We start from the raw sequence: 25290 nt of genomic DNA, 5'->3' as shown, positions 1-25290 counted from the left end.
TGCATTTGTAAGTTCCATCATGCTCCGTGATAGATTTTTAACATTCCTCAAATATCTACATTTTTCCGATAACACCGTTGCTAGTGAAAATAGGCTCTGCAAAGTAAAACCATTGCTTGCTATACTGCTGGAAAACTTTAAGTCTGTCTTGACACCTGGCCAAGAGATTATAATAAATGAAAGCATGATTTCTTGGAGAGGCAGATTGTTATTCAAACAGTACATTCCGAATAAAACACATAAATATGGCATCAAACTTTACAAATTATGTACAGTAGATGGGTATACGCACAATATAATAGTTTATGCAGGTAAAAACTACGATACGGTTAATATTAGCAGTAAAAGTCATTCAGAAGACGTTGTACTAAAATTAATTTTAAGTTTAGACCAGAAGGAGGGCAGAACCTTATACGCTGATAATTTCCAGTCCAGCATTTATATCAATCCGCAATATCAAATATTGCGGAACACTTTGATCTAATAGAAAAGGGATTCCAAAATCTTTTGAAAGAAAAATGAAGAAATCTGAGGTGTATGGAGAAGAAAATGGGAATTTAAGAATAATAAAGTGGATAGATAAGAGGCCAGTTTTGATGATCACATCTGATGTCACACATGAAGCGATCCTTGTAGAAACTGGTAAAAAAGATAGAAAAGTTGTCTAATGATGCAATTTAGAAGGTAATTAGCTCGGTCATTAGTTATTACGGATACTAGAGATAAGATAAATAAAACACCAAAACGAAAAATTCATACATTTGTCAAACCGGAGGGTAAAGGACGCAAACCAAGAAAAAAGTGTGTAGGATGTTACACAATGTTACGAAAATCACTTTCAAGTAGAGAAGCGGATAAGAAAGTTAAAAAAGTAATCAGCTATTGCACAGATTGTACAGGTCAGCCAGGATACTGTTTACGTTGTTTCAACGAAAACCATGTAAATTAATTTTTAATGCATATTTGTTAATTTTGTCCAGGTATTTCTTTTATAAATAAATAAATAAAAAAAAGATTTTTTATTTTAAAAATTAGTCTTATTTTTTATTATATTTATTTCGTGATAAAACCTTGTATTTAAAACATAATTGTCGACATTTATTTCGCATATTAGAATTTTAAGAATATTTGTTTATATGGAAAAAAACAACGTTTAAAAAACGGTACTATTAGGGGCGCCGGAGACCAGAATCGTATATGAATAAAATCTTGATACAGGACGCCCGTGGCCCGTGGCCCGTGGCCCGAATCGTATTTTAATAGTTTCAGTCAGTGGTGCCACATGAAGTCAAAGAGAAATCGTTAGATCGGGAAAAATAAATCGTGAGAAATCGTGAGATTTCGCTACAGTCGAAATCTGAAGGGGACGGGGATTTTTAAATGATAAATAATCCTATAAAACTATTTTAAAAATTATTTATTGTCAAATATTATGAGGTACATATTTAACAAATTAGTGTTTAAAATATTTTAATATATTTTTCAAAGTTGAGTAGAACACCTCACACAAATTCACTTTAATGAAGAAAGAACTGCGTTTGTGCATTTAATAATTGCGTATTCACCTTATATATAAAAAATGTTGTGGTTCCCCCAAAACAGATTGTTACTAAAATAGAGAAGGTCCTATTTTAGGGGGAACCACCAGTATCAGATATAATTTTAGGAAATTACCTAGGGACCTATATTCTTTTATAATATTGCTATGGATTTATCCATTTAATATTGAGCAATGATTGTAAACATTCTTTATAGTTTAAACTTCAATGAAAATTATTAACTGTGTCTAAAGACATATATGATATGAGGTATTTTACCCAAGAGTATTAAGTATAATGAATATACATAAAAACATAATTTTGTTTTCTTAGGATTTAACATTTTGTCAGCACATTATCTCAAATTCACACTTAAATCAATATGTTTTTACTATTAGGTCTGTTGAATGTTTGTTCTTTACACAAAATTTAGTCTATACTTCATATTTATTAAAGGCGGTAAAATATACATTACAATTCAGTTGTTTATAAACCACTTTCAAAGCATAAAGAACCTTTTAAGCTTTGTTTATATTATTTTGTGTATATTAATTGAGTTAATTGGAGTAGCCCACTTTGATACAAAAATACAGTCAATTTATGGATATTTCAAGGTGACAATCTAAAAAAAGCTGATTTCCTCCCATGCATTTTATTAGAAACACTTGAAATTTAAAAAAAAATTAAAAATCTTAAGATGTAAGACCTTAATCGTGAGATCGTGAGATTTGTCTTCAATTCGTGAGATCTCACGATAAATCGTGAGGAGTGGCATCACTGGTTTCAGTGGAAATACCACCCGTTGTGAATGTGTAGCGCTGACATGACCGCTCCCTAGTGGTACAAATAAGGAACTAAAATCATGATCAACTTCTATTGTTTTGTGTATAACCTGTGCCGACGCTGAAAAATGACAGTGAAAAATCCTTCTATATGAATCCTTTATTCTTTGGTTGTACATTAATACATAACCAGATAACCACTAAAGTTTGTTCGATCACCGTTAAAAGTTAAAAGCATTTAAAAATCGTCAGACATTTATTTGGATAAACATATTATAAAGCATCTGGTATTATTGGTTGTATATGTAGTAATATTAGAAGGCAAGATTGAAGGTAAAAGGGGCATAGGACGAAAGAAAAAATCTTGGCTACGAAACATCAGAGATTGGACCCACACAAAAGGAAATGAATTAACTCATCAAGCCCAGAATAGAGAGAAATTTACCATATTGATCGCCAACCTCAACAGAGAAGGCACTTAGGAGGAGGAGGATTATTAGTTGCATAGTTGGCAGGTTGAATATAATAATACTGTAAATTGTAAATATTATTGTAACAAACCGCCATCAACCAAAAGACTCACAATTATGATTCATTGATTGTAAATAAACAATATGTCACTAGTGAATATCGATATTAATTTCAAACAAATGCAGCCTTTGATCAAAATCAGATTTCTTTAAGCAAACAACATTTCAAATATATTTAGAATAGAATAGTGAGTTTTTCTCTTTTGTATATTTTTATCGTGAAATATTTTTAAATGGACTAAAATTATGGCATTTCTATAGATTTCGTGATTTCGATCGTCCGATAAAGTGATTAATTTTATCGAACTAAATCGTGAGTAATTATGTGTCATGTCAATTAGACGGTCATAAAAAACCTAATTTTTATTACATTTTATTGTGGCTTATTTTCATGTATAAAATATATTGTTAAAACCACACAAGCATAGAATCTGTGACATAAGAAACAATAATTTAAGAATAATTTATTGTTTCTTTATGTGATACATTTATGTGTTCTGTGATAAAATCACGGAATAAAATATAGTAAATATTAGACAAGAAATATCATTACCTTAGTTATTTGTCACCTTCGGTTGTCACTGTCACTGTCGCTTGCCAATTGTCAACCTGGAAAACCAGACTTGTCGCAAGTCGCAGAGCTCTTATAATTTTAATAAACTAATTAATTATAACTACTTCGAGAATGCAATAATTATTATTCTTTAAATAGACCTACCGCTTATTAATCAGCAGAAGTAGAAGCAGACTTATACTAACTAGCGTAAAGAGAAACATATAAACATGGCAGACTTCATAGATTCTGAAGCAGAAGAAAGTAGTGAGGTAATATGCAATTCGTGTTTTAATTATGTTTTTCTCACTGTAAAAAATAGTAGATTAAATCTGCACATATAGTATCATTTTAGGCTTTTACATTATTTTTCTTCCTTACTCTATATCCTATTCTTCCTTGTTAATGTTTACTATATTTAGCTCTATTCCACAATATTGTTCCATCTAATTGTAGATTCTATCATAATCATCCCATCATTGCAGTATTTGTGCTTGCATACAGCAGAATATTCATTCTTCAATAGTTTCTAAATTTATTCATCATCAGGCCCTTAACTTTATATGGTATATATTTCTCAATACCTTTTTAATTCTGCTTGATTCCTAATTTATGATCAAAAGCATAGAAAACCACACACTTTAATATTTCTCTTGTTGGCGCATCTGTACAGTTTTACTTGTAAATCTATTATAATATTCAAACATTTAAATGTAATAAATAGTAGTTTAAATGTACCTAATCTTTAAAAGAATATATTTTTATAAATTTCTAGGAGGAGGAATTAGATCACAGGGATCGTAAAAAAGCCCAAAAAGCCAAAGTTGTAGATAGTTCAGATGAAGATGATGAAGGTAACAATCATATTACACTACTAATATACTTGGTTTTATAATACTTTATTTTTTAGATGATGACGAAAGACTGAGAGAGGAATTAAAGGATTTGATTGATGATAATCCTATTGAAGAAAGTGATGCTGAGTCTGATGCTTCAGGTAAAAACTAAAAAGTATAATTAATAATTGAGCAATGGAACTAGAAGGGGATTGAAAGTTGATAAAAAATAGGTCAATATAGTCTTTTGGTGCTCTCTCACTGGTCCTTTTCGATCATTACTGAGCTTCATCAGCGGCTTTTCTGAATTTCTTTCAATAGTTTATCTTCTACTTAAAAAATATCTTGTGGCAGGATACAGGATTCTCTAATGTCTGTAGTTTTCACATGACTCACTGACTTTCACTTTGTGCACTATCAAGCACAAAGCTCTACCACAACAAGGTGCTTTCGAAGGAGTCTAAGGTCTCAGTAAGATGGTAATTTTTGTGAAAAATTTGTATACAATTATTGATAGTAGGACAACTTTCAGTTACATAGTTCCAGATGGTTGTGTATCATTTCAATCAAATAAATTTAAATTTTAACAGTTGTTTACAGCAGATTTTATGGATATCTATCCATATCACTAGGCTGGATCTTAAAAGAAAAAAGTAGAATATTTTTAGTACATAGTACAGTAGACTCTTGATAATTTCTTCTTAGGGTGCATTCATTACGGAGACTATCGCATGGTATCCTCACCTAGATCATAGCACTGATAGCCCAGGGAAATAAGCATTTTCTCATGACACTCGTCCGGCTAGGTAAACGACAATTATTGTTTTGAGTAGTATGGACCTCTGTAACAAAAACCTATGTTTCCTGCTGTCAATTTTTTGGACTTAATTAGTTATTAACAAATTAAGGTCAAAAACGGAAAATTTTTGCTTTTTTTGTCTATCAGCAGGAAGTGAAGCATTTTAAACAAATTTTAGAAGAGAAGAAACTTATAAGTTACATAAAAACTTTCAAAATGATGTTTTCTAAATGTTTATATCCTTATTTATTGCTTAGGAAGTTGCAAAATAAGTCAAAAATTTTAGTTTTTTATTAATGTTAATAACTTTTTTGAAAATAAACTTATAACATTTATATTGCATGGAATGCTGTGTCTTATAGTACTTAAAATACAGTCAAAATTTCAAAGTGATCAGTCAAATATTTTAAAAGTTATTTTATTTGTTTATCCCAAATTAATTTTTTTGCAACAATATAAGTCCGAAAATTCTATAGTTTTAGTAATTGTAAGGGTAGTTTCTGGAAGAAAAAGACTTGTTCTATTATTTAAAAAAAAATTAAGGAAATTAATTTTAAATATTGCAAAATAATTTTCCAAAAACATGTTGATTTTTTGCTTATAAACAATTGGAATAACTTTTTAACCATTGCCTGTTAGAATAATATTTTTTTATATTTAAAAAACCTGAATTTTTTCACAAATTTAAAAGAAAAAAAAATTGTACTAAAATAATTTGGGACAAAGTTAGCCTATTTTTTATTTAATTTATAGCAGCTTTGTTTATAACAATTAAGAAATCTAATTAGCGTTATTTAAAAGCATATACTTTATATGACATAAGTTTCTTTTCTTCTAAAATGCTTTACTTTTTGCAGATAGACGAAAAAAGCAAAAAATTTCCATTTTTGACCTTAATTTGTTAATACCTAATTAAGTCCAAAAAATCGACTGCAGTAAACATATAGGTTTTTGTTACAGAGGACTATACTACTAAAAACAATTATCGTTTGCCTGGCCGGACAAGTGTCAAAAACAGGGTACTTTTTTTGCTTATTTCCCTGGCCTGTGACAGTGAAATGAACGCTCAAATTTAAAATAAAATGCGAGGTTCGGTGCTCGGCACCTCGTAGTGTCGATCGTAGAGTACTAGGGATGAGAATCGAAAAAATACTAAGCTGGAATACTATGGTCCAAGTCCATGGTCCGATACCTGGCTCTAGGCTGGGTGCTGCGCTTTGACGGTGAACGCTGGAATTTTTAAAGTAATGCATTTACTTTAATGTGGCAATGATACTATGATACCATCCTATGGTCCGACCGAGGGTCGGCGCCTCGTTATGAACGCACACTTAGAGTGGCATCTCCCTACAGAGGCTGGCAATCATAATGGCTATTTTTATTTTTGAACTTGTTGCTCTAAACAAATCAATCAATCTTCAACCAATAATTTGACACTCATTAATTAGAATATTTTGGTAATTTAAAGTTTTTTCCTGGCCCCTTAAAAAATAACCAGGGTTTTTCTTATAAATTTCTTCCTATCACACTCTGATGTTCTGATGGCTGATAGTTAACAGTGACATGACAAAGGAAAAATGCACATTTTTCAAAATTCCCAGGCCATAATTCAAAATGTTAAAACTCTCTGCAGAGAGTCTCTAGAGAAATTGTTTGTCTTGGGCTGAAAAAGGCAAGAAGGATAACATCACAATTTTTACTGCTATAATTATTTTTTGTGGTTATTTGACCTTTTTCTCTGTTCCCCCTTGAGTTTCAAATTATTGAGAGTCAACTATAAATGCTATATGTGAGTTCCCAATGCTGTCTTGCTAATAGTTTACAATTTTTTTGTATTTATTGCATGATTTTCCTATTACAGGAAGGGAAAAACGTAAGAAATCTGATGACGAGGATTTGGATGATCGTCTGGAAGATGAAGATTATGATTTGCTTGAAGAAAATTTGGGTGTTAAAGTTGAAAGAAGGGTACGTAATTGTAAAAGAATAGATAGTTTAATGTAAAAATATGTTTATGTAAACAGAAATTCAAGCGACTGCGGAGGTTTGAAGATGAGGAAAGTGAAGGAGAAGAAGAACATGATCCCGAACAAGACAGGGAACAAATCGCTATGGATATATTTTCAGATGATGTAAGTGAAATTCTTGTCTCGGTTACAATTACAGTGTATGTTGAATATTTTTATATTTTTAATTTAGTTCTTTTTTTATTATAAGAGTGTTTTGTGGTTACATACAATGTACAATGTACAATATATACATATGCCTAATGGAAAATGCACTGTTTGGCTGGAAAAAGGAAAAAACTCTAAATTTTCACAGATTTAACTCACAATTTGACACAGATTTAATAATAAATCGTAAACAGGAAAAAAAATCGATGTTCAAAGTTGAAAGTGAGTTATTTTTATAAAAAAATAATCTTATACAGACTTAGTCAATATAATTTAGAAACAGCAATAAATTTTACAGAAGATAGTAGTGTCTTCCACACAAATGTGGGCACTACTATCAAAAAATTGCAAAAGTGTCTGAACATAACAATTGCAACTATGTTTAGTATTTCGTACTAGTATTTTTTTACAATAGAAAAATATAATATCACAGTGATATTTTTATTTTTGGAAGACATAACACAAAATATTCATACACGATTGTTAAAATTGTATGATAAGGATTCTTCCTTTCAATTAAAACAGTAGATACAGTAGATCCGCTGGATCTTTGCATATTGTCATCATTCATATTACCTCAAGGAATAAAACAAAACATGTGAGACAAACTTACGTCAGTTATACGAATTAGAAAGTGGCTAATATTACAATGAATGTTTTTATATTTCTCATTTATTTCATTTATTACATTGGGTAAACTGGGTATACATTTGTGAACGTGATTTTGTAATTTTTGAAAACCTATGGGTTACAGTAGGTAAATATTTAAATCGCATTTATCATAAATAAAAGTGTTTTCATTGCATATAAGCATGGCTCCAAAGGTCCTCCATTCCTTTTTTCTAATTCGAAACACAAAATTATTGTACCTGGGAATTCAATGGTTTACCAGGCATGGTCTAAAAATAAAAACCCTTAAAAATATTTCATATCACTCCTTTGACGTGGTTTTAGCCATATTTAAATAACTAAATGTCAATATAGAGGTTAGAGTAAATATAGTATTCGTCATTAGCTAATAAATAAATTCTTATCCTAATAAATCGAATATGAAGGTAAGGATTAGTCATTATAACAACTGTTTGTTAAAAAATATGTATATTCAAAGTACGAAAAAGGATTGAATATTTAAATACCATGAAAATAATTTATAAAAATAACAGGCAAAGATCTAGCAGATGAACTGTATGTATGTATCTACACTTGTGAGCAAAAAATCGACTAACTCGATGAATTGTAGTTTATGCTTAGTAATGTTATGTTGGATTTGAATTAAAACAAGTAATGCAAAAAATATTTTCTATTATAGAACTTCCAAAAAATAATTGTTTTTTGCAAATTGGCAACATGTTGTAAAATTTGCCTACTTCTGTGTGGCATAGAGAATGCAGCAAACATTGTAACGGGCATGTTCTAAGCAATGTAGATCTATGAATTTGCTGGTGGTCGTCTCAGTAGCTTTTCAAACATTGACATGTGTGTACACTTCGAAGTGCAGTGCACCAGTGAAGGAGGCCCAGGTAGTTGCATTATTATGAGACGGCTGTAGTCACAGGACTGTCGCCCGTCGCCTACTCATGACACAGTCATGAGTCATGATACAGGTTCGAGTCGGCGACGTGTAACGACAGAGAGGGACGATCGATTCATTGTCCTGAGAGCATTGCGGAATCGATACGCGACAGGAGTTGAGCTTCAACAATCCTTGAGGAATGTACTAGGTGGCACTGTCTCTCAGTGGACAGTTAGGAGAAGACTTAGGGCTACTACTTTACTTTCCAGGCGAGCTAACACAGGGCTCAAATTGAACGCACATCAGAAACAAGCTCGAGTTTAGTTTGCCCGAGAACACGTTATTGGGACCTTAACCAATAGAGGAGAGTTTTATTTTCTGATGAGAGTCTAATGTGCTTGTAAAGCAATGGCAGAAGACAACCCTTTCTATCGTCTATCTGCAGTGTCGAAACAGTAAGCTATGAAGGGGTTTGTGTATGTTTTGGGGTGGTATATCTTTAGAAGGAAAAACAGAGCTTGTGTTAGTGCCCGGTGGTGGTCGCGGAGGGTGTTTGACAGCGGATCGTTACATTACGGATATTCTCTAAGACCAAGTTGTTGGACTGGCCTTCATTGAGTACGGATATGAATCCCATCGAGCACCTATGGGATGAACTCAAGCGAAGAGTTTGGGTCCGTAATCCAGTACCAGCGACAGTGGCGGAGCTAAAATCTGCATTAGATGGAGTGGGAATTGATTCCTCAGAAATCAGTCAGAAACTTAATAATGTCCCTAAGAGATCGCATAGGAGGAAATACTCAGTATTAATTTGGATTTTTTTGTTAATTTACTTTTATATTCATTACATAATGACTTTCATTCATAACCTGATTTCTCACATACAATATTAAGTTATCTTTGTTACATTCTTTCGTTACTAACTTTATAAATATTGGTGTCATTGCAATAAAAATTAATTCTGTTTGCAATATTTTACTCCTAATTTTATATAAATGTGGATAGACACTTGCTAAAGAGCGCAGTAAAAAATATAACTTATTTTACTTTTGAGTCGATTTTTTTGCTCGCAAGTGTATATAAGGCATATTTTAATCTTTATTGTTAGTACTTTTTAACATGATATTTAAAGATATAGGTAAAATATGCCTTTTCTTACAAAATGTCTTGAGTTTAATATTAGTTAAGTAATATATTACTTTGTGCAAACAAAGGATAGAGATGACCAACAAAAAAAGGTAATTTTGATATTATTGATGTATGCAATGTGCAAGGAGCTAATATAGCATGATTCGTGATTAAATAATGTGTTGATCGTTACACACTTCTTATTGTACAAAATCCTATAACAAAAATTTTAGATTAAATTAATATCATGGCACATAACTTATGAGTATGAGTAACTTACCGGTATACGAGTATTTAATTTTGTTTATTGTGTACACTTTTTTTTTGTGACATTATTGGCTTCGTTAACATTCTTCATTTTACTAATAATCCAGTCATCGGAAACTAAAATGCCACTGAACCTCTAAAAATCATACGAACAAGCTGAATTTTGCTGAGAAGGTCAATTTTGGAACCCCAAAAAAGCTGCAAAAAGTTTACTACTCCTACCCTCTTGCTTCCCCCAAAACCCACCCTTGTATTTGGGAAAACGGAAAAAATCGATTTACCAAGAATCTGTACGCCGCGGAAAAAAAATGTTTCAAATAAAAAGTGTAGCAGAGATCATTTTGAACAAAAATGTTTATTAGTACTTTTTTGTAGAATAAATAACGCTAGAAGCGACCGACGATTTTTAATGTCAGTTATGCACGTGAAGTCAATTTTTTATATAAAATTTTAATTAACTCGACGGTAAAAAATCGATATCTTTTGATCAGAGTGTCCTATTGACAAAAATCAAAATGCGTTTTAAATGTAAAGAGTGCAGCTTTCGTATTTTTGCAATTTGATTCTCATGAGATCAATAAACTTGATCACTTCCATTGATTGGTAACTATGGAGTTTCCATTATTAGAGCCTAATCTTTAAAACCTATAATATTCCCGCAAGGTTACTGCAAGCGTCTCGATTTTTCGAGTCACGCTCAGTATTATTTGGGGCCCGTGCAAAAACATACCCAATGATAAGAAGTATTCATTTCAAAAATGTAGAAAAGACTAAAATAAACATACTCTTACCACGCCGATGTTGGCGCGACTAAGTATTTAAAGATTCTTCAAATTTAATTCTCTCGAACAAGGAATAACATTAAACAAGTAACGATACTGGTCATTTTTATAATGTATCGGTTAATATCAGGTTCCGAAACGATTCTATTTAGTGGCTTTCTGTTTGCATGTTTATGTACATTGTATTAAATATTTAAACAGCATGATTTATTGTAATATCTCCTAGCAAACAATCCTAAATCAAGTGATCAAGTGACCTCTTAACCACTTAATCATGTCTGCCGCAGTTGCAGACTAAACAAGAAGAATGAATTCCAGGCCACAGTCTATAAACCCGAATACGATGTATCATTACATAATAACGATCGCGAAAGTCTACTCCTTGATAATCCTGTTACCCTGTTGTTGATTTATGGTTCCATTATGGAGCCCAACTACACTGCGCGGCATAAGAAAGGCCACTAGAATTTTATAAGAATTTTTCAATAATTTTAAGTGTATGGCAATTTATTTTATTGTAACTAAATTCCCATAAAGCAGAAACACTTTTAGACACCGCCACTGGGTGCCGACAGGTCATTTAAGTGTAATAGGATCGCAATTAAGACCAAAAATTAATAGAATTCAGATACGGCAACATCGAAGAAATATACAAGCATATAAAGGTGAGTATAAAACAAGCAGCATTCAAAGCCCTTGGAGAGAAAGAACATATAACAAATAAACAGCACTATTATGAAATAAATGAACCAACAAAAAGAATAATTGAAGAAAAAAAGCAACTATACAGAAAATGGCTGACTACAAACAACGATGAATTTTATAAAGAATATAGAGATAAAGATAAAGAAGTGAAAAAACAAATAAAACAAAATAATGAAGAATGGGAAAGAACCTGCTTAAATATTGAAACATACATAGGAGGTACAAGAACTTCGGAGTCATGGAAAGTACTAAGTGGATTGAACCAAAACTCAAAAGAAAAAATTAAATCTGTAAATATACAGGACAAAGAAGGGAAGGACTATTACAAAGAACTGTTAACAGGACAAAGACCACAATTCATTGGAAAATAAAACAGGCGAAGACGAAGCAGATCCCCACAACAAGAAATAGAAATAACAGATAGAGAAATGAGAACGGCCATAAAAGCAATCAAAAATAAGAAAGCACCGGGACCTGGAGGCATCTCACCGAGCTTATAAAGTACGACTCAAAAAAATTACATAGGATGATAAAATGGATATTCCAGAAAGCCATAAATGGAAAACAGACCCAAAGGAATGGACGGAGGGATATATGACATCTATATTTAAGAAAGGAGATAGAACACGATGCAAAAACTACAGAGTAATAAGCGTAATATCATTAATAGGAAGATTATATGGAAAGATACTGCGAGAAAAGATAGAACACGCGATAAAAGGGAAAATCGGGGAGGATCAGGCAGGCTTCACGGCAGGAAGATCATGCATAGACCACATATACACACTGGAACAACTGTAGCGAAAAATAAAGATATACATTTGGCATTTGTGGACCTGAAAAAGGCTTATGACTCTGTACCAAGGTCAGAACTATGAGATGCAATGTACAAATTAGAAAAACAGACGGAACTCATAGAAGCTACAAAAGTTCTGTATAAAGAAAATAAAGTGTCCATTAAAATGGGAACAATAATCATAGGAGACTCCGCCACAACAAAAGGGCTCCCGCAGGGTTGTTCCACATCTCCAACCCTATTCAAAATATACTTAGAGAAAGCCTTGACTACATGGAAAAGAAAATGCGAAGGCATGGGAGTACGTTAAGCTTTGCAGATGATCAAGTAGTGATTGCACAAGACCAAGAAGACCTCAGTTACATGATGAAGAAACTACAAGAAGAATATACCAAGGCTGACTTAGTAATTAACTTCGCGAAAACAGAGTACCTATCTACAAGTGAAGAAGGCATAGAAAATCTACAGGTTGACGACAACGTAACCATCAAAGGAAAGGTTAATTCACATACTTGGGGTTTATAATCACGAAAAAGGCAACAGCATAGGAAGAAATTAAGCAAAGATTAGGATAAACAAGAACATCAATTCGACAACTTAACTCATTATGGTAAGACAGTAGACAACAGAGAGAGATAAAAACGGTTGAGCGAGGGAAGGCAGTGAAGACTGTAGAATCCCTGAATAGATCGCAAAAATGGTGTGGAAAGCTCTTTCTTACCCGCATTCGTTTTCTTTTTTTTTAAGTATTTTTTTGATTTCCATCTTCTAATAATAGTGATTTCAGCTAATTAACAATCGGAAAACCCTTTTACGAGACTCATATTTACAATCAATAACACCCTGTACTTTATTTATTTCTAAGCTTACTGACTTAGCACGTATCTGATCTTCTATGTATCGTGTTCGTTTGGGATCATATACAGTAGACTCCCTCTATAACGAGAACTGAAATGGCAGACTAATTACCTCTTTATAAGCCGATCTCGTTATATCAGACAACAATAATACTGTGCATACATATGAATATGTAGTTTTCTAAAACATTAACTTCCTATAGTGAAGCCATTCGGAGCAATATAAGATGCTAATAAATATTGTTTGAATGGATGGCGTTTTTGAAAAAAAGTTGTAGTTTTATTGGCAATGAAATTACATTAAAACAAAAAAGAGTTGTTTACTTTTATTGTCAGTGATATACGTTAAAACAAAAAATCTGTTCTTACATTTTTTTCCAACTATATAATGTATAAAGCGTATTTTCAAGGATAACATAAATTATTGCTTTTGCAATTGGAAGAAGTCTGTCATTTTTGACTGCTTTAAATTGTCCAGTATCATTCTATCTATCATATTTTCTAAAGATGTGAAACAGTTGAATTTATTGTAAAGAAGTTTATTGTGGGCAGAAGTTAAGGTTTATTGCGGGGCCGTTTAAAAAGGTATTTATTTAGAGCCACGGCCAGGTCAAAAACGTAAAAAAACACATTTTTCGATATTATTTTCCCTCGTTATAACCAAATTTGCCTCGCTGTAGAAGGTTATAGTTCAATAGAAATTTCACGGGACATCTAATGTACCTCGTTATAAGCGAAACCTCGTAATAACCATGTTCGTTATAGAGGGAGTATACTGTATATATATATATATATATATAAATATATATATATATATATATATATATATATATATAAATATATATATATATATATATATATATATATATATATATATATAAATATATATATATATATATATATATATATATATATATATATATATATATATATATATATATATATATATATATCCCTCTTTATCCGGTTAAGAACATGATATTCTTCTATTTTGATCTTATTGATGGCTGATCCAAAGAGCTTATTTTTGATACAGCAAAATCACTCCCTCGAGTGATTAAAAGTTATAATTTGCATGATATTTGACTTGGTTGTCATGTATTTACTGTAATTGCTGTCAGTGCATATTAGTTAAAAAGTATTCTATTATATATTTTACATGTTGACATATTGTATCTAGGACGATGAAAGACGATCGGAACGGAGTCACAGACCTGCCGTCGAACAAGACAATTATGGTGTCGGCGAAGAAGAAGAGGAAGGGGAGTACTCGGATGCCGATGACTTTATAGTTGACGATGACGGCAGACCCATAGCCGAAAAGAAGAAGAAAAAGAAACCAATATTTACTGATGCCGCTCTCCAAGAGGCTCAAGAAACCTTTGGTGTCGATTTTGATTATGATGAATTTAGTAAATATGATGAAGATGATTACGAAGATGAAGAGGAGGAGGATGACGAATACGAGGAAGATGATGTGGAGAAAAGGTAAGCTTTTGTTTGTATTAACTTTCTTTACATGCGAACGGTAGGGAGTTTTAATTAAATTTCAAAATTAGGGATAAGTTTATGGTTATATCGTGACAATCGTCTTATAGTTTTTTTTGTTTATCTCTCTTTCTAGTAAGAGTTTTGAAAAAAGCTAAACTTTTATAAAGACATTAACAATGACTAAGGAACGCAATTGTTATTCTTGAAGATAAGCAGCAACTAAAGCAGTTTTTCATAGCAAGACTGGTGTTAGGTCACATTCCAAAAACTTGGGAGGGACGCAAAGGACGCACTAAACACGGTTAAACGTCCCACCGATGAACCTTAGTCGTATCGCGCCATATACCTCACATCCTTTCTCCTAAAAACAATGGAGAAACTAGTAGACTACTACATACGAAGCGAAACAAGCTTTACAAACATCAATTTGCTTTTATGGATTCTGTGATCTGGTTTTTTCATAGGCCAGCGACCTCGCAGATTCTCTTTGGCCAATCGTCGTCAGACTCATTAATTCGTTTATTATTAATCATCGTAGTCAGGTGTGCAACACTGTTTTTACGATTTTCTAGATAAAGACAAGTACCTGATTTTACGATCAGTACGATAGTAGTGATCCTTTTCCTGCCACATTTTCCAACACAGCCCGGTTCCAATGCCTCGTTTGAATCCATTTTTATGCATATTCTATTAACTACAGACTTTGAAACACCTGCAGCAGTTGCTATAACTCTTTGGGAAAGTGTAGAGTGCAGTAATAACGTCTTTATTTCTCTAATTTTGCTTGGAGAGAAGTCTGCAATTTTACTCATGCTAAAAAAATAATTTTGATTTTGAACAATTTTTTAAATAAAATCGTGTTATTAAGCAAAAACGATTAAATAACAAATATTACTTACCTGTTAAATATATCGGACATGAAAACCTAGCAAAAAACAATTTTAAAAAATTTTAAACGATTTGCAAATATTTTTAAGTCTGACTGTGACAACAGCAGATGACCAACCGAGATATAACAGCAATTATTATTTCAACATAAGCAGTCTGCCAATGTTGTCGCTTATCAAAAATTTTAATAGTCATACCAGAAGAAATATCAAATAAAATACAGATATGAACACCAATTTTTTTGGTCAATAAACAATTTAAAGTAGAAAATACAAAATTATGTGTAATGTCCCTAAAGTATGTTTTAAAGCTTGCAATTATACCTGCAAGATGCAAGAAAGTTGCCTAAAGGCATGCGCAGTAGAAATTGAACAACTTTAGGAAAGATTCGACACCTTTAATGTCCATAAAAAAGTTAAAGAAATGACAGGTAGACACAGAAAGAGACAAGAAACAATATTAAGAAATAATTATAGGTACAGAAGACAAACTTGAGAGATGTGTCTTCGAGAACCTGTTGATAACAACAAGTTGTTATGTCTCAGGACCATGTAACCTATGTAGAGCCATACGTCGCCATGTTACCAATTCCAACGGTAACTTGAACATCCTAATTTGTAATAATATATAATGTAACATAACTATAAATTAACAACATTTAACGGGTTTTCACCTATATATTTTAGTGGCTCATAGCATGCATACTTCGTTACACTGATGATGGAATTTACATTCCGAAAACGTTCTGTAATGTAATTGTGATATAGCTCGTTTGGGTATTTTATTATATACCTTTTATAAAGGATTTGAAATAAAAATTTTTGTGATACATGGTATACAGCCAGCTACAGGAACTTAGTTTCCTAGTGGACTTCGGTCATGTGTTGGGAGATGAAAGATATGAATTACTCCAAATCATATTGGAAGGTAAAGTTCAGGGCAAAAGATCAGTTGGAAGACGTCAGAACTCGTGGCTGAAATACCTGAGGAGATGGTTTGACCGCTCATCCACAGAAATCATTCGTGCAGCAGTATCCAAAGCTACAATTTTCATTTGGATCGCCAACCTTCGAAAGGAGACGGCGCAATAAGAAGAAGATGCGCAGTATGTCGTCAACTGATTATTTCCTGCAACTTCTTGCAATTGCGCGATAATCGGTTTGGTGCCATTTTCTCTATGGAAGTTTGTAGGAAGTTTGATTTTTCCACAATGTCAAATGTGATAATCACTGATTGGCACGGATTTATAAAAATATAATAGTTTTGGCATTTCGAAATTTACAAAATAGTGTTAAGTAAACAGCAATAAGTAATTAAAAAAAAAAAACAAAAGTTTATAAGTTAGGTTAAGGGTAAAAATTTCAACATTAATTGCATTGCAAGCCAAGTTGCAAGTTGTAAAATCGCACATAAAGACCTTGCAATAGACTTGCATGAAAGTTAGTCATGCAACAAATTGCAGCAAGTTTTCTTGCGAGCTGTAAGGCGGTCTTAATAATTTGGCCACCCACTGTATATTATTATTTATATGCATTATAAGGGTATGTCACATTTTAAAATTCAATTAAAATTGATGTATAGGTATTCTAAGAAAAAACATTGCATTCCTTAGACATTTTTGATGTGAACGTTTCGTTGGAATTTAAATTTATTAATTTTCGTAATTTAGGAAACGGCCTAAAAAGACTTCAAAGAAAAAACCGACGAAGAAATCAATTTTTGAAGTGTATGAACCTAGTGAACTTAAAAGAGGTTTCTTTACCGATCTCGATAATGAAATCCGTAACACTGATATTCCCGAAAGAATGCAACTTCGTGATGTTCCGATCACCGCCGTTCCTGATGACTCAACTGAACTTGATGATGAAGCAGAATGGATTTACAGGTAAGATTACATTTAGTAAAACGTTCCATATTGATATTGATATATTACAAGTGCCGAGCGCTATGATAGCTCGGGAAAATGAGATTTCTCTCGACTGTGACAAATCCAGGTATCTGAATTTTTTTTAGTTATTGTAGGCTTATATAAAGAAAACATGCACGTTTTTTCAGAGATTTCGGTGTTTTTTAATTACAGTAGACTCCCTCTATAACGAGAACTGAAATGACATGACTAATTACAATTACCTCGTTATAAGCCGATCTCGTTATATAAGACAATAATAATACTGTGCATACATATGAATCTCTAGTTTTCTAAACCATTAACTTCCTATAGTGAAGCCATTCGGAGTAATATAAGATGCTAATAAATATTGGTTGAATGGCGTTTTTGAAAAAAAGTTATTTACTTTTATTGTCAATGAAATATATTAAAACATAAAAGAATTGTTTACTTTTATTATCAATGATATACCTTAAAACAAAAAATCTGTACTTATATTTTTTTCCAACTACATAATGTATAAAGCGTATTTTCAAGGATAACATAAACTATTGCTTCTGCAATTTTAAGAACTCTGTCATTTTAACTGCTTTAAATGGTCCAGTATCATTTTAACTATCATATTTTCTAAAGATGTGAAACAGTTGTATTTATTCATTGTAAAGAAGTTTATTGCGGGCTGCAGTTAAGTTTATTGAGGGGCTGTTTGAAAAGGTATTTATTTATACCCGCGACCGGACCAAAAACGTAAAAAACACGTTTTTGGATCTTATTTTCTCTCGTTATAACCAAATTTGCCTCTCTATAGAGGGTTATAGTTCAATAGAAATTTCACGGGACATCTAATGTATCTCGTTATAAGCGAAACCTCGTAATAACCGTGTTTGTTATAGAGGGAGTATACGAAATTTTTTCGATGTTTTGCTTACAATTAAAAATCTTAATATTTGAGGTAAAATTACGAAACTTTATCTTTTAAAACATAAAAAAAGCTTTAAAATGGCGATTGCTAAATGTTGTAAAGTTAATTTTTTGCTTCGAAAACTTTAAATAAGGCAAACTCGTTAATTGTTTAGAACTGTTGTAAAAATCAACTTACATATTTGTTATTGCGCCCAAAGTGTGTATTGTTGTACTTTAAAACCCTCAAAATTTCAGATCGATCCTTTAGTTAGTTTATTTGGCTTTATTTATTGTTTTTAAATGAGTTTACATTTATAAAACACAACGTGGTATAGTACAAACAAGGCACAAGATACATTAAAATACTAATTATAAAATTTCCACAATTAAAAAAAAAATATCAATTAGCGCAACTGTCCTCAAAAAATTCCTATATACTGTAGTAACATTTAGATAATAAAAACTTCTTGATTGCTCTTCGGAATACAAAAATATTGCTTGAGGATCTTAAGCTGCATTTAGACGGGCCACTAAAATTTCATATTTTCGGCAATATTTAGTAGAAATATTGCCCAGCGGTATTTGTGAAAACAGAAACAAAGACGAGACAAAGTCAAAAATAAAGATGTCCGACATTGTACAAGTTGCTGCGTCCTTAATCGTGCTACGATACATAAAACAAAAATAAAAAACGAAACATGTGGATACGCCCTTTTTTAAGTAAACGCAAAACAATGTGTAATTTAACGAGGGAAATAATGCTAGACAATTATTTGTTTAAGAATTTTTCAAGAATGTCAAAAAGTTATTTCGAATTATTAATAAATATGATAAAGAATAGTGAAGAAAGATACAAACATTAGAAACGCAATACCAATCTCAACAAGATTAGCAATCGTTCTTCGGTTTTTTGCGACTGGTGACTCATATACTAGTTTAATGTATTTATTCAGGGTGCACTACTCTTCTATTTGTCTCATAGTTCCAGAAGTATGCTAAGCTGTAATAGATATTTTAAAGACATATATCTCTTAATGACACAATTTGGAAGAACAAACACCTAAGACAAGACACAAAAACAAGAATCTATAAAGCAGCAATTAGACCTATATTAACATACACGGCGGAGACAAGACCTGACACATATAAAATGAGACGACTACTAGAAATAACAGAGATGAAAACACTTCGACGAATATCAGGGAAGTCTGTTGGATAGGGAGAGAAGCGAAAACATAAGAAGAGCATGCAATAGAGAAGACATAAATGGATGGGTGACAAAACGGAAACAGGAGTGGAACGAACACATTAGTAGAATGGCAGAGGCTAGGATAGTACGAATAGCATGAGATAAGTCACCAAAGGACGAAGTATTGGCAGACCAAGAAAAAAATGATGCGATAATTTAAACAATTTATGAGGCTAATATTGAAGAAGAAGCAGGCTTTAAAGCCTACATACAAGAAGGAAGAAGAAGAAGAAGAAAAAGCTTCATATACAAACCAATGTACAATTTTGCCACCTTGACTTCCAATTTTTTTAATTACCTTTTTGTGTTCATTTTTCGCATATGTCCTTAAACTTCTGAATTTTTTATAAGCTTTGTCCTGTGTTATATTGAATTCTTGTGCAATGGCCGTCCAACTAGCTTTCTTTGCATTTCTGTCTTTATATGATGTATTTTCTACATCCCACAACTCTGGACGTAAATGTACTGCATTATTAAAACTTATTGTGTTTTCATTTGGCCACGTATTCATATTTTCTTTGTATGTTTTGACAAATCCAAATTAAATTTCTACAGAGTAGCCGAGCAACATGCAACATTTTCCACGACAGTTCGACTTTATCGGCAACGCATCAGCTACTAACTGCAATAGTGTTCAAATACCAGCAATATTTAGGCCACATGACTCGGCCATAGGGCGATATTTTCATTAGATTGCTGGAATGTTGCCAGCAACATACCGAATATATATTTTCGGCAACATATTGCTTTAAAAACTAGCCCGTCTAAATGCACCTCGAGTGGTAGATGATTAAATACTTTCTTACCAGTGCAAATAAATGATTTTTTAATTAATGTAGAAGAGGAATTGGAATAACATAATTTAGACGAGTGGTATAAGGGGAATCTGTCCGAATATCCTCTTTATGTTTTTTTTTTTTTTAAATTAAGCACGCTAATTAAGGATATACATGCAAGGAAGTGTCAAGATACCATGTTTCCGGAATAGAGGCTTGCATTATGTGCCAAACTGGACCTTGCATATATATCTGAGTGTTCTCTTTTGTAGCATAAAATTTCTACTGAAATGATGAAGAGAACAGCTACCTCAAAAGGCAAAACCGTAACTCAAATTAGATTCAATCAGTGCCACATAAAACGAGAAGAAATACTTTTTGCAATCTTGAAAGTTTAAAAGATATTCTATTTGTTTATCCCAGATACCTTTTTTTGCAATAACATTAGTCAGAAAATAATGAAGGTACGGTAATTCTACGCATGCCAAATTAAAGTTAAAATTAAATTAGAGTTAAGTTATCAATATGTACAACTGTTAGAGATAGTTCAAACACTCCTGACCACGGCGCAGTTTACAATAGAACCTTTCTGCCTTTACGTGAATTTTGACTCCGCCTTCGCGCAGGTTCATGGTCAGGAGTGTTTGCACTATCTCTAGCAATCGCCATTTTAAAGCTTTTTTACGATTTAAAAGATAACGTTTTGTAATTGTACCTCCAATATTAACCCTTGAATGCCTAAACGGGGTACCTCAGTAATAAATTTTCTTTAATATATATTTTAATTGCATATGTTGGCAACAGTATGTCTAGATATGCATTGGAACAAAGCCTCTTCACTTATTTTTAGTTTTTATCCATTTTGTGTTAGAAACATGAGAAAGTTTGACAAGAAAAAACCAAAAAAAAGAGGGCGGAGACCAGGAACCAGAAGAAGTTGATGAATGTGACATAGATGAGGCAGTCCCTAAATTAACCATAAAATCCGGAATCCAATGGTTTTATCGACCCTCCTGAAAAACATAGTTATTGCTCGTCCAGGTATCACTCAGTATAGTAATAGTGCCAATACATTTATAGAAATATTTAATTTATTTATAACAACAGAAATAAAAGACATAATTTGTTGTTATACAAATAAAGAAGCAGATAGATATTTTGACCAGTGGAATAAAAAAAGCCAAAGCAATGGACTCCCCTTACAAGAGAAGAATTGCACAGTTTTATCGGTGTCCTTATCAAAGCAGGTGCACTCAGATGTAAAAAAGAATCTACAAGAGAGATGTGGTCTACTGACCTATCTATACGTCGATCATTTTTCACTGCGGACAGATTTTGAACAAATTTCGGTATTTTTGAGATTTGATGACAAGAGTACCCAAGAAAAAAAGGAAAGATACGTATAAACTTGCTATATTTATAGAAATTTGGGATTATGTTTGTCAGCACCTGTGAGAAGAAGAAGAAGAAGAAGAAGAAGAGTTTGTCAGCATTGTCGACCCCACCTTTGGTCCTGTTATAATCTAACATCATTGGGCTTGTTCTCTCCATTTTTTCCACACTATCGTCATTGTGTTGACTTGATAAAATGTGAACCATTTTCTTCTTCTTCTTCTTCTTCTTCTTCTTCTTCTTCTTCCTCTTCGTTTTATATAGACATGACTCTGTCTGTGTTACAATGTGCCTCCAGTAAGTTGTCGTTCCATCGTTTTCGTGGTCTTCCTACTGATCGTCTTCCTATTGGGGAACCGTCTCTTGCCTACTCTTCACTACTATATTTGTTGTCATTCGGCTTATATGATCATTCTAATCTACTCTTCTATTTCTTACCCAGTTCTTGATGTTCTCTACCTTGCATCTACGTCGTATATCTGTATTTCTAGCTCTGTCCCATAGTGTCTTACCATCAATTTTTCTAAGTATTTTCATCTCTTCTGTTTCTAACATCCTTTTTGTCTTCTCTGTGTCAGGTCTTGTTTCTGCCGCGTATGTCATTATTGGTCTGATGACTGTTTTGTAAATTCTGCCTTTCGTTTCTTTCCCGATATTCTTATTTCTTCATATTGTTTCATTCCGGCAGCCTGCGGCTCTGTTTGCTTTATTCACTTGATCTTCCACTTCAGTTTCGAGCTTTCCGTAGCTAGATAATGTGATGCCTAGATATTTAAACTCCATCACTTGTTCTATTATCTGACCTTTCCAGCTCCAATTTACATCTTAGTAAATTTGCTGTTCTAACCACGCATTTTGTCTTTTTTGGGGAAATTAACATGTGAAATTTTCTGACGGTTATATTAAATTGGTTCAGCATATATGTTGTAAATCATCTTCACTTTGAGGGATTAGTATTGCGTCGTCTGCATTGCAGATTATTTTAAGTTGTTTTTCTCTTATTTGGCATCCTTTTTTAGTTCTTATTTTTTTTATTATTTCATCCATAATCAGGTTGAACAATAGAGGACTCAGGGAATCTCCCTGACTTATCCCATTGCCAGCTTCAATAGGGTCGGTTAGTTTTGCTTCTACTTTTACTTTTATTGTGTTGTTTTGGTAGATATTTTCGATCGTTTTGATTATTTTAAGTTGTTTTTTCTGACAAAGCTGACAAACTCATACGAGAATATTCGTGTAGTTTAAAAAATTTTCACAAAATGATAGATATTTGTACTTTGAATTCATTTTGGGATGAAAAAAATCCTAGCTGTAAAAAACAAATTAGTTCTCGTCGACGAATATTTTTGTTACAACTGGGAGATGAATTTGCTAGAAACAATATGAACAAGCATGCCATATACAGGAATCTTCCAGTACCAATATACCAATGTCCGAGAATATAGACAAAAAAGTAAAAACAATTTGTGACCAGTGTAAAAGATTTGTGTGTGGTGAACACCGAAAGCAACAAAAAATCATAACTTGTGAAAACTGTTACAATAACCAATAACGTGAATAAAAAAAATATTAGCTCCACTTTACTTTATTACTACAATTTGTATAACGGAAAAAATTTTTATGATAATTTTAACTTGTAATATGTATATTTTTTACTAAGTTTTGAGAGATTTAGTAATATCTAGATAAAGTAAATTTATGTGAAATAATAATAAAAAGTAAGTTTGGTTAACAATTTGTTAAAGAGTTAATATCTTACATAAACATTAGTTGGGGTTCCTAAGGTACCGCGTTTAAGCATTTCGGTTATTTTTAGTTGCTTGGGCACTCAAAGGTTAAGCTTTTAATGGTAAGCAAGAAATCAAAAAAACGGCATTTTTAAAACGCCGAAATCTCTGCAGAAAACGTATAGGTTTTCTTTATATAAGACATTAATAACTAAAAAGAATTGCAGATTTGTCACGGTCCCGAGAGAAATCTTATTTCCCCTAGGTATAAATATATCTACTACAATTGCAAACCTTCAAAAAATATTACTATGCAAAATATGTTTTGTTTTTAGGCAAGCATTTTGCAACAGAACTGTTTCTAATGTGGATTCTCATTTATCATCAGAGGCAAGAGAGAAATTGAAGAAGACTCCTCATACCATCGGAAAGATCAGAAAAGCGTTAGATTTTATCAGAAATCAACAATTAGAAGTACCATTTATTGCTTTTTATAGAAAGGAGTATGTTCAACCAGAACTTAATATTAACGATTTGTGGAAAGTATATAAATACGATGCAAAGGTGAGTAATAATAACATTTTTGTACCTATTTGGGAATAAATCACAAAATTTGTGAAATACCTGTAAATTCTTCTTTTGCTTTTTCCACTTCTAGATCGGAATCCGTTTTCAAAATATATTTTACTTTTATTTTGGATTAATCTTATCTATGTGTGTATAATTATGGACATACATGATTCCCATGTTGACAATTTCCTCAAGATAAGTACTTTTTTCATTAATTAACCCTTTCAGATCCAATTTATTTTCATCAACCAAAAAAAAACATATTCCTTGCTTAATTGTAGCTAATTTGGGTCTAGTGAACTCAGAAATAACATTCATTTGCTAAATTTTGTTTTTTCTCTTTACGTAAGTGTCCATTCCAATGGACAATCATCATTATCATCATGCAACCTCTTCTGTCCACTGCTGGACATAGGTCTCTCCCATTTTTCGCCACTCCTCACGGTTTTGTGCTTCTTGTTGCCATTTCTTGGATATTCGTCTAATGTCGTCCATCCAGCGTGTTGGTGGTCGTCCTCTGCTGCGTTTGTCTTCTCGTGGGCGCCAGTTAATTAGTTTTCTGGTCCATCTTGTGTCTTTCAGTCTCGCTATGTGACCTGCCCAATTCCATTTCAGCTTAGCTATACATTCGACGACATCACTGATACCTGTTCTTTTCCTTATTTTGTCTTGATTCCTTATTTTGTCTTTTTTGTCACGCCGAGAATTGATCTTTCCATGCGCCTTTGTGCCACTCGCATTTTTAGTGCTGTTGTTTTTGTGAGCTTAAGAGTTTCTCCTCCGTATGTCATAATAGGAAGAACGCATTGGTCAAATGTCTTCCGTTTCATAGCTATCGGGATGTTGCTCTTAAAGATGTCTCTTAGTGATCCATACGCCGCTCAAGCAAGTGTTATTCGTCGTTGAAATTCGCAGGTCTGGTTGTCCTTGCCTATTCTGATTTCATGACCAAGATATATGTACTTTTCTGTCAATTCTACCACTTGATTTTGGATGATTAGGTGTTCGCTGGGAACTAAATTTGTCATAAATTTGGTCTTACTGATGTTCATTTTTAGACCTATTGTTGAAGATACGTTTTCTAATTCTTGTACCATTTATTATGCTTCACTCAGATCTTCGGTAATAAGTACTATGTCGTCGGCA

General features: G+C 32.5%; 1 protein-coding gene across 1 annotated transcript in view; it reads left to right on the top strand.

The window, feature by feature from the left end:
* Nucleotides 1-3422: 3422 nt before the first annotated feature.
* Nucleotides 3423-25290, top strand: part of Spt6 (transcription elongation factor Spt6) — an 82626-nt gene continuing 60758 nt past the window's right edge. The window contains exons 1-8 of the mRNA XM_072537856.1: nucleotides 3423-3675; nucleotides 4179-4257; nucleotides 4314-4400; nucleotides 6900-7006; nucleotides 7063-7170; nucleotides 14441-14748; nucleotides 17309-17524; nucleotides 23910-24138. Of these exons, the coding sequence (XP_072393957.1) occupies nucleotides 3634-3675; nucleotides 4179-4257; nucleotides 4314-4400; nucleotides 6900-7006; nucleotides 7063-7170; nucleotides 14441-14748; nucleotides 17309-17524; nucleotides 23910-24138 (1176 nt within the window). The 5' untranslated portion in view covers nucleotides 3423-3633. The remainder of the gene's footprint in view (nucleotides 3676-4178; nucleotides 4258-4313; nucleotides 4401-6899; nucleotides 7007-7062; nucleotides 7171-14440; nucleotides 14749-17308; nucleotides 17525-23909; nucleotides 24139-25290) is intronic.

This window comes from Diabrotica undecimpunctata, chromosome 7, assembly GCF_040954645.1.
Source record: "Diabrotica undecimpunctata isolate CICGRU chromosome 7, icDiaUnde3, whole genome shotgun sequence".
NCBI classification, from domain to species: Eukaryota; Metazoa; Arthropoda; class Insecta; order Coleoptera; family Chrysomelidae; genus Diabrotica; species Diabrotica undecimpunctata.
This window is presented reverse-complemented; position numbering and strand designations above follow the sequence as displayed.